This window comes from Chiloscyllium plagiosum, unplaced genomic scaffold (assembly GCF_037043375.1).
Source record: "Chiloscyllium plagiosum isolate Xiang-an unplaced genomic scaffold, Cpla_swu_hap1 HiC_scaffold_37, whole genome shotgun sequence".
NCBI lineage: Eukaryota > Metazoa > Chordata > Chondrichthyes > Orectolobiformes > Hemiscylliidae > Chiloscyllium > Chiloscyllium plagiosum.
The window spans coordinates 82,618,896-82,629,861 of record NW_028270175.1 but is presented as its reverse complement, the minus strand read 5'-3'; the positions used below and the strand labels follow the sequence as shown (position 1 = coordinate 82,629,861).

At 41.9% G+C, this 10,966-nt stretch overlaps 1 protein-coding gene across 1 annotated transcript in view; it reads left to right on the top strand.

The window, feature by feature from the left end:
- Positions 1-4,903: 4,903 nt before the first annotated feature.
- Positions 4,904-10,966, top strand: part of LOC148139852 (putative G protein-coupled receptor 139) — an 89,809-nt gene continuing 83,746 nt past the window's right edge. The window contains exons 1-2 of the mRNA XM_087980682.1: positions 4,904-5,186; positions 7,794-7,871. Of these exons, the coding sequence (XP_087836808.1) occupies positions 4,904-5,186; positions 7,794-7,871 (361 nt within the window). The remainder of the gene's footprint in view (positions 5,187-7,793; positions 7,872-10,966) is intronic.

Genomic DNA, 10,966 nt, shown 5'->3' with positions numbered 1-10,966 from the left:
CCATGATCAGAAAGGAGCTCCCATTATCTCTAGGTCCCTTCCCCCACTAAGAGAACATAAATCTAAATTAGGACTGCGTGAAAAATTAAAATAAACATGAAAATCCTTACTACGCTCGCAGACAGATTGCCGAGCTGTGGATGGGAGATATAAGAGTGGAGAATCGAGGATGATAATTATGAAACCAACCTGAAAATAATATTACTTTACTCTGACCTCTCCAACTGTAACATCCATTATCTTCACACTGCTGAGAAGAAGGCCTTTGAATAAGCTGTGAAAAAAACCCATACATTTGAGACAATTCACTGTTTGATCATAGATTAGATTCCCCACACTGTGTTAACAGGCCATTTGGCCCAACTAGTCCAAACCGACGTTCGGAAGAGTAAGCCACCCAGAGCCATTCCTCTGACAAATGCTTCCAATACTGTGCAAAATTATCATGGCCAATCCATTTGGCCCTCATATGTTTGGATAGCGGGAGGAAATCAAGCATGCAATCGTCTGACGGTGCAATATAATCCATGTTCCTGCCGCTGTGAGCTTGCAGTTCTAAGTACTCAGCCACTGTGCCGCCCTAACCGATTGTTCGCTGCAAACATCAAAGAATTACAACATTGCTTGGATGGCATGTACACAGATTGGAAACATTTGACTTTAGCGCTGCTTAAATCTCCAGATCTTTCCACAGTCTGTTCACAGAAATATTCCCTATGAGTCAATATGTCGGTGTTTTTTTTGAGTGGGGTGGCATCGTGGTTAACACCGCTGCCACACAACACCAAAGACGTGGACTTTCCCCAGATTTGGGTGACTGTCAGAATGGAATTTGTTCATTCTCGTCACGTGTGTCTGTGAGGATTTCCTCCCACTGGCCAAAGTTGTATATATTTAGTGGATTCCACAGTGGCCGTGGATATTTGGGTAAGACATTGGAAATGCAGGATTATAGGGTAGAGGCGTGAGTCTTGGTGTGATGATGTCCAGGACATTTGATTGAATGGCCTGCTGGCATAATGTAGCGTTTCCATGACACTAAGGTTTGAATTTGTTTTTCAGATGGACATACTGCAGGTAACATTCAGTTCCTGATGAATGGATGAACTTTCTCAGATCACAGTATGATGTCTGATTTAAGTTTCCCATTAGCAAATCTTCTCTTTCTAATCCTGTCGAAAACTAATTTATAAAATTCGGCTCCGAACAAATAGAATATACATTTTGACAGGCAAATCCTGTTCTGTCAATCATTTTTCCTGTAATGCCCCCCGTTATAAATCTATGCCCCACATCCTTCATCCTCCATCTGCCAGAATACAAATTCTACCTTGGACATTCTTTCTTAAACATATTTTTAGTTTTAATTTCCATCCAGAGACAAAAATGCGTTTTATAAATAAATCTTTAGGCACAGAAAGAGATCATTCAACCCACTGTGTAAAGACGGTGTTACGACTACACTTTTTGACTTTGTCCTATTTGCCTGACTTCTCAGTGTAATCGGATACAATGTTTCTCATCAAATAATCATCAAATGCTATTGATTAAATCTGCCTGATGCATTCCAGATGCAATTACACGCTGTGTTAAGTTTCGTTCTCACATCTCATTTCCTTCCCTTGTAGTTTTTTTGTGATCTCCACTTTTATTCTCAATGCTTTTCAAGTGGGAAGCTTCTCACCATCTATTCTGTATGAAACCACTACGATTTTGAAAACCTGTATTAACTTTCCTCTCAGGCTTCTCCAATCTAATGTCATGATTGAAATGTCTTATTGCTGGAACCTTTCGTGTCAAAATTGTTTCTCCTAACCTGCCAGTGTTGCCTTTCTTCAGAGTGGGTTGCTGGAAAAGCACAGCAGGTCAGGCAGCATCCGAGGAGCAGAAGAATCGATATAATCCTTTCTTCAATGCTTCTCTCTTTGCTTCAGTTCTCCCGCCAATACTCGCTCGCATCTGGAATCAGCCCCATGGTGCCTCGTGGTTTCTGATATTCTTTATGTTGAAAATGTAATTCGAACGAATTCTGGGAAGGTTCAAGGTAGTGTTTCCAATCTTCATTCCGTCCACCCTGTATCATAAACCGACAGGTAATCCATAACTTTAGCAATAACTGCACAACTAGCCACCTCCAACAAAATGATCATCACCACCTCGATATTTGTTCTAAGCTACACAATGTCTAGACACTCAGTGCTGAATCTATACAATTTTTCTCCAATTTAATCTCAAACTTTGGAGAATTGTCTGTGCAAAAGAAATGTTTGGAAACACTTCTCCATAAATATGGCGGTAAAGACTTGGAACAGTGATCCAAAAGTGGCAGTTGACGCTCATGAGCTCGACATTAGATTTTAATCTCAAATAAACGTTTGTTAAGATATTCAGAAATATGGGGCAAAGGTCGTTATATGGAGTTCGACCTTTGTCACCTCGGCATCAAATGACCCAAGTCACTCACTGTTTCAACCTCCCTATAACCTTCAGCTCGCCCAAAACTCCGCTGCCGCGTGGTCATTCACATGGAGTCTTGTTCTTCTAACCCTGAGCTCACACACCTGAAGAGCTTGCCCGTTGGGAAAAAGCAACATTTGAAAATACAATTCTTGTCCATATTTGCAATACCCTTCCATGATAGTGGACGAACCATATCTCTGTAATCTCTGCCAATCACATAATACTTCAAAATAGCTGCGCTCGCCTAATTCCGAACTCTTCAGCACAGTCAATTAATCTCTCGACCGACGGTGGACATATATGCATACTAACACTACATTTTTAAAAATCTAATGAGCTAGTAATTTAAGTGGAGATGACTGGCCAGTTTATATGTTGTAACTACATTATTTGGGAGCTGGTGGACCCCATTGTGGTTTATCGTGACTCCATCCACAGCAAGTTTTTGATGACTTGATGAACTCCAGCTCAGATTGATGTGCTGAAGCCTGAGCTCCGAACACTGCCACAGCATGGTGAATGAGGCAGGAATTCAAGAGGGGGAAAAAAAGAAATATACGTGCAACTGGTGATAGTGTCGTCAGGGAAATAGAGATGCGTTCTTGTTGCCAGAATTGAGTGTCCCGAAGAATACATTGCGTTTCCGACTTCAGGTTGTTTTTCCGGGCTGCAGAGCAACTTGGAGTGTGAAAGCAATGATCAAGTTGTTGATATAGTTATAATGAAGAAAGTGTTTCTGCTGAAGGAATTTTGCTTGGAGCAAAAGTAGAAAAGAGAACCAAAAAGGTAAAATTCTGGAGTACTACATGATCCATAAATAGATTAGCAGAACGTCAGCAAGATTAACGAGGTAAACGTACGCCTAAGACAGGTGTGGGAGAAATGAACTCAATCTAATTGGCTACTGGCGTCAGAACGGGGGAAGGATGGAGCTGTTACAAATGGATAGGCTGCACATGAATGATGCTGGAACCAGAGACCTGGGGTATCTCGAAAGGACGGTCTGTAGATAGGCCTTTAAACTAAATAATGTGGGTTGGTTTAAGTTACAAAGAAAATTCAGGAGTAAACTACAAGTAGGAGGAGGGTTCTGCAGAGATTCAACTTTTCCGAAACAAGTAATAGGACAGAAAGTACGGAACGTCTCATGAATCTACTTCACACACAGCAGATAAGGGGCCAACTATAAGAAGATGTGCAGTCACGGCAGGACTATTCGTGTTGTGCCCCAATGCACGCAGTATATGAAACAAGTTAATGAGCTCAGAACGGGGAGTGGAATTTGCAGGTATGTTATTGTAGCTGTCGCAGAGACGGGGCTGTAAAGGGATCAGGGCTGGGAACTATATATCCAAGGTATACAAATCCGAGAGAAAGATAAGCAGATGGGCAGATACTGCGGGGTGCGCCTGTTAGTACAAATGAAATTAAATTGACAGCAAGAAAGGGAAAAGAGTCGCATGTGTGAAGACTCAATATGGGAAAGTAAAGGAAGCACGAAGGAAAAAAAAAGATCCTGATGCACCCTGTGTACAAGCCTCTGAGAAGTCATCAGGATTTGGGAAGAAAATTAATCACGAGATAGAAAAGGCATCCAAAAAAGGGACTACTGCAATAATGATGGGGAACTGCAATATGCACGTGGACTATGAAAATCAGGTTAGCAGCTGATTTCAAGGAAGATGTTTTGTGGAATGTTAGGAAATTTTCTTTGGAGCAGATTGTCGTAGAGCCAACGAAGGAATAGGGATTCGTATTTAGTGATGTGTAATGAGATAGACTTGATGAGGGAGCTCAAGGGGAACGAACACCTAAAACATATTAACCATAATATAATAGAGTTCATACTGCAATTTGAGAGTGAGAAAACTGAATCAGTTGAAAAGTGATTATGATTAAGTAAAGTTGACTACAACGACATGTAATTGGAATTGGCCAGAGCTGATTAGAAGGGAGAAGCTGGCAGAGAAGATAGTGGTGTAGCAAAGGGAGGATTTTCTGAGGTATTTCAGGAGACACTGCAGAAAATCTTCCCAAGGAAGAAGAAATACATTAATGGGAGTATGAGGCAACTGTGGCTTCGAAGGGAAGCCAGAGAGAAAATGCAAGCAATGGAAAAATCATACAATGTGGTGAATTTTCGTGGATACCAAAATATATGGCTTCAAAATATTTTGAAGAGCAGCACATGACAACATCTAAAAAGGAGAAGTTGCTGGAAAGCTGTAGGTGTAAATGATATCAGCAGAACGTCATGGACGACATCCCAGCCTTCTGAAGGAGACAGCTGAGCAAATTGTCGAGGCATTCGTGATGACCTTCCGAAATCTCTTTTGTCAGATGACTGGAAAATGACTGAAGTGAAAGCACTGTGAAAAAGGGAGTAAGGCAAAAGTCAGAGAGTTAAAGGCCGATTCCCCAATCCTCAGTGGTGGATAACACCATGGAATCCATTCTGAATCATGCGATTTCTGAATACTTGGAAGTGCATGGTAAAGTGGGACAGTGTTGGCACTGCTTCGTCAAGGGGGCGTCATGCTTGACAAAATCTATTAACGGTGCCACTGCACTGCTCAGGCTTGGAACAAACTTCCAAAAGAATACGCTTCATCCAAAGAATCAAAGTGCCTTTTTCTTCGAACTTTGTCGGGGATATTCCTCAATGCTCTTCGTCTTTGATTTCCAGTGGCGTGAACCTTCCCTGACCAATATTATGTTCCAAGAAAGTAAGCTCTGTTTTCGGGAAATTACTTTTGTTTAAGTTCATTGCCAATTTTGATCCTCATAATGGTTCAAAGAGCTCTGCCAGCTACAACGTCCAAATAAACTGCACACGGGTGCGTTCTTTATTCTAATGAGCAATAATTAAATTGACATCGCCCAGTTGGAAATACAAACGCAGCACTTTCTTTCGCCATCTCTGATAAAGCTATCTGCCTTTAACCAAGCAGTAAGTCCAACTTGGTGATGTAACTGGCTCATCTAATTTTCTGGATACAGTGCTCTAGTCTTGGAGGTGAATATGATTCAGACTTTGTCCCTTTGTTGACCTTCGATAATCTAAGCAAAATCATTGATTCCCATCCGGGAACTAAGGTGATCGGCGAACTTCATTCGCTCAGGATCGGTTTGATCATATCCTCGTGGAGCATGGCCTCCAACTCTTTCTGAACCTTTGTCGATGTACTATCCGTTACACCTCCTGTTTGTTCTGCTGCAGGCAACACAATCTGGTGCACTTCATTACATTACCTAACTTGCCGTGGTCTCCATTTCAATCTCAGGAAAATTCTCTGACTCCTTCACAGATACACACACACACTTTCACCTTCTTTTCTTCCTTTTGCAATTCCCTGCGCCTTTCATAATTAAATACATCTGCCTGGCTCTTTGCCTCTTTCAGGATTTCCTGCACGTTACGTCAAACAGGATGTCCACTAACAGCACCTCAACTCCTTCATCTTTCTCTTTAGTGCTTACTTCGTACTGTGACTTCTGATAGTGAGATCTGCTTACGTCGTAGTCTATGAAGATTTGATTAGATTACATTACATTACAGCGTGGAAACAGGCCCTTCGGCCCAACAAGTCCACACCGACCCGCCGAAGCGCACCCTACCCATACCCCTACATTTACACCTTAGCTAACACTACGGGCAATTTAGCATGGCCAATTCACCTGACCTGCACATTTTTGGACTGTGGGAGGAAACCGGAGCACCCGGAGGAAACCCACGCAGACACGGGGAGAACGTGCAAACTCCATACAGTCAGTCGCCTGAGGCGGGAATTGAACCCGGGTGAGGCGCTGTGAGGCAGCATTGACCTCACAAGATATTAGCATTTATCATATTTTAACTCCTCTGGTTCTTGATCTTCTGTGTGCTTCTTCCCGTGAAGGGGCGCCATTCCCACCTTGGAACATGCCCAAACATTCCCAAGAAAAAACCTGAATCCGTGGAACTGATACTCTGTCAATTATTCCGACTCATACGTTCACAGTCTTCAGTTGGCACACCAAAACTATCTTACAAAGGGGAGTTCTAGATTTCTGTCCAACTACCCAAAACAATTACCAAACTCTTGGGTATCAAATCAGTAAGAGTGTCCGTTCGCTCATCTCTAACTATCAGCGTCTCTCAAAATTATAATTTCTTCTCCGTCTCCCCTTGTTCCGTCTGATTAAACTTTAGCCACAGAGGCGAATTCTTTATACAGGTCAGATAGTAACTCCATGCCGATCCGCTGCAAAGGCTTGCACTCTCCTGCAGCTGTTTGGCTCTTCTTGGTGTTTCTTTCCTACTTTCACTCATGTCACTGGCTTAGCTTATTCTACCACATGTTTTCCCAAAGTGCCTTGTTTTCAGAACCAGCACTGTGAGTTTTTATATCCCACTTATCACAGTTGAAACAGCTGAAGCGTTTGACATCTTTTGCATTCTCCTGGACACTTTTCGTAACCTCTGGTAGGCACTTACCAGTGTTCATCATGGTGTGGGATCTCCCCTCCTCCCAACGTCTGTCCCTCACAGGACGAAATTCTGGTCAAAATCGTGGCTTGTGCAACAACCTGCATTCGTTTGCTGATTGTGCTGCCTTCCTCAAGTCCGTAAGTTTCTGTTCATCCACGTGATCTCTGAAAGTGATATTTTTAATCTCCTCCAGCAGAATAATCTTTCTAAGTGTCTCAAACGTCCTAAATATCTTTACAGGACGCACCCATCCATCAAAATGACTCTGCTTATTTCTTTAGAACTCAGCGTAGGTCTGACGTGGTTCTGTCTTTATGATTCGGAGCCGCTGTCTCGAGGCTTCTCATACCAATTCATGACCAATAATCTATTAGAGATCTTCATAGTCTCTTGGCCCATCATGCAACAGCGAGGCAGATGTCTCTTTAACTCTGTCAGACAGTGTAGTCTGCCTAAAAATCCTGGGTGCTCCATCTGGGTAGTCTTTTTTTTAATCAAATTCAAAAGAGAAGGCGTCAACATCTTTCTCATCGAAATGTGGCAGCGATTTGACAGATTTATACATATCACACTACCTTCTCTTCTAATCTCCATTCTTTTGAATGGACTTTGTTGACTAAGACGCAAATGTTTAAGTTCAAACGATCTCGCTTTTTTGCTCCGCCAAGAACCTTCTCTCTCTTTCTTATTCCTCTCTCTTTTTATCTCTCCCTTGCTTCTCTTTCTCCTTGCTCACCTAATAACCTTCGCTCGTTTTTCACTTCTCTCTCCCTGTCTCTTTTCTGCCTCCCTTTCTCCTCCCTTTCTTTGTGTATTTCCCTTTGTTATCTTCTAACTCCATTTTCCTCAATTGTTACTTTAGATTTCTACGTCTATGGAAGCCTTTACAACGAGAGTTCAGAAAAAAAGTATATTCGTGTTATGATGAAAGGAAAGGCTGGTAGGTATAGGGAATGATGGTCGACTAAAGAAATTTAGGTTTGGTTGAGAAAAAGAAGAAAGCATCTGATGGTATAGACAGGATAGATCGAGTGAATCCTTAGAAGTGTACAATAAACAGTAGGATTATACTTAAGGGAGAAATCAGGAGGGCAACAAGGGGACATGAGACAGTTTTGGAAAATAGAGTCTTGAAACGCATAAAAGTGGACACATCCCCAAGACCTGATCAGGTGTACCGTAGAACTATGTGGGAAGCAAGGGAAGTGATTGCTGGGCCTCTTCCTGAAATAATTATATCATCAATAATCTGTTGTGGTGCTGGAAGCCTGGAGGTTGGCTAACGTGTTGTTACTGTTTAAGAAAGGTGTTAAGGACAAACCAGGGAACTATAGACAAATGAGCCTATCGTCTTTGGTCGGCAAGCTTTTGGAGGGAATCCTGAGGACAGGGTGTGCATGTATTTGAAAAGGCAAGTACTTATTATGGATAGTCAACGTGGCTTTGTGCGTGGGAAATCATGTCACACAAACTTGACTGAGATTTTTGAAGAGTAACAAAGAGGATTGATAAGGGCAGAGCGGTAGATGTGATCTATGTGGACTTCAGTAAGGCGCTGGACAAGGTTCCCCATGGGAGACTGGTGAGCAAGGTTAGAGCTCAAGGAATACAGGGAGAACTCGCCATTTGGATACAGAACTGGCTGAAAGCTAGAAGACAGAGGGTTGCATTTCAGACTTGAGGCCTGTGACCTGTGACGTGCCACATGGATTGGTGCAGGGTCCACTATTTTTCATCATTTATATAAATGATATGGATGTGAGCATAAACAGTATATATCGTAACTTTGCTGATGATACCAAACTTGGATGTGTAATGGACAGCGAAGAAGTTCACCTTAGATTACAAAGGGATCTTGCTCTGATGGGGCAACGGGTTGGGAAATGGCAGATAGAGTTTAATCTAGATAAATGTGAGTTGGTTCATTTTGGGAAATCAAACCATAGCAGAAATTATAGTCTTACTGGTGAGGTCCTAGGGCGTGTTGCTGAACAAAGAAACTTTGAAGTTCAGGTTCATAGCTCCTTGAATTTTGAAGGATCGCGAAGAAGGCGTTTGGTATGCTTTCCATTATTGGTCAGAATATTGAGTACAGGATTTGGACGGTCATGTTTAGGCTGTATAGGACATTGGTTAGGCTACGTTTTGGAATATTGTGTGCAATTCTGGTCTCTCTCATATTAGAAAGATGTTGTCAAACTTAAAACGGATCAGAAAAGATTTTTAAGAATGTTGCCAAGGTTGGAGGATTTCATCAATAGGGAAAGGTTGAATAGGCTAGGGCTGTTTTCACTGGAGCGTCGGAGGCTGAGGGATGACTTCATAGATGATTATAAAAACACGAGGGGCATGGATAGGATAAATGGACAAAGCCCTTTCTCTGGGGTGGTGGACACCAGAACTAGAAAGCGTAGGTTTAGGGTGAAAGTGGAAAGACATAAAAATAACTAAAGTGGCAACTTTTCACTCAGAGAGTAGTAGGTGTATGGACTGAATTGTCAGAGGAAGTAATGGAGGCCAGTACAATTGCAACATTTAAAAAGCATCTGGAGGAGTATATGAACAGGAAAAGGTTTGGAGGTTTACATGTCAGGTGCTGACGGGTGGGACTAGTTTGGGTGTGATATCTGGTCAGCATGGACGAGTTGGACCGAAGTGTCTGTTCCCGTGCTTGTTCTTCTTTATGACTCTGTGTCTCTATAACTCCATTATAATTTCAGGTTTACTTTTGTCCTTGGTTTAACGCAAACCCAACTTATTTGCTTATTCTAAAATATGGTCTTTTTCTCTCCTTCTATACTTGCTTGCCAAATTTGAGCATCATCCTCAAATCCAGGAAAGTCTTCCACAATTTTCAGAGCCGTTTCTCTTCTTCTAATTTAACCAACCACAAGTCACCGAAATTAAACACATTGTTTTGTGACGTTTTACATGAATATCTCAGACACTAATCTGCAAGTGTTAAAATCTTCTGAGCTTTTTCGTACCCCAAATCGATTCAAATTTGTCCAAATCTCAGAAAGAATCTGTCTGAAACTGTCCAAATCACGAAACTAAGACTCAAACTGTTCAAACCCTGGCGATGAGCCGCAAAATGTTACAACACGGTGTAACTCCATTTGCTAATTTAAACACGCAACACAGAAAAGATACACCCCGTGCAGCAATCTGTTAAGATTCGAGAGGGAGAGAACTATCACGATGTAAAACAAAAATTCATTCCACACAGGAAACACGCACTGTGTAAAGTAAAAAATGCCCGACTGTCTTTTTATAAATCTTTCGCCTCTGATCTTAAACATATGCCCACTTGACATGGAATACCCAAGCCGAAGGCAAAGACAGTTGCACTTGACATAATCCATACCCTTCAGAATTTTTTTCTTTACCTCTGTCGGGCTACCCCAACCTTTCTGTGAAAGAACTCCCCGCCTATCCAGCCTCTGCTTATAACTCATCCCCTCCATTCCGAGCAAAATCATGGTAAGTCTCTTCAGAATTATCTCCAGCTTAATAGTATTCTTCCCAAAACAGGGCAGCCAGAACTGGACACAATACTCCAGAAGAGGTCTCATCAACAACCTGTACAACCTCAACATGTCGTCATAATTCCAACACAAAATAGCCTGTGCAATGAAGGTGAGCACACTAACAGCCTTTTTAACCAACCAGACTACATATGGCCCAAATTTCAAAGAATTAGGTCACTGAACCCCGAAGTCTCTCCGTTCTACAGCACTATTCAAAGCAGTACTTTTAATTGTACACGTCTTACATCCTCTTTTTTTTTACCAAAATGCAGAACCTTATATTTAATCATTTTAATGTCTAGCTGCTAGTCCACAACGCATAGACCGAAGTGATCAATGTATCTTTCAAACATAGATCACCTTCTTCCCTGTGTGTTCTACTACCATGGAGAGTCATTTTCTCCTATAGCACAAAGACTGGCCCTTTTGGCCCAAATTGATTCATGCTGATCAAAATGCCTGTCCAGACTAACTGCATTTCCCTGCACTTGGCCCATAGCTTTCT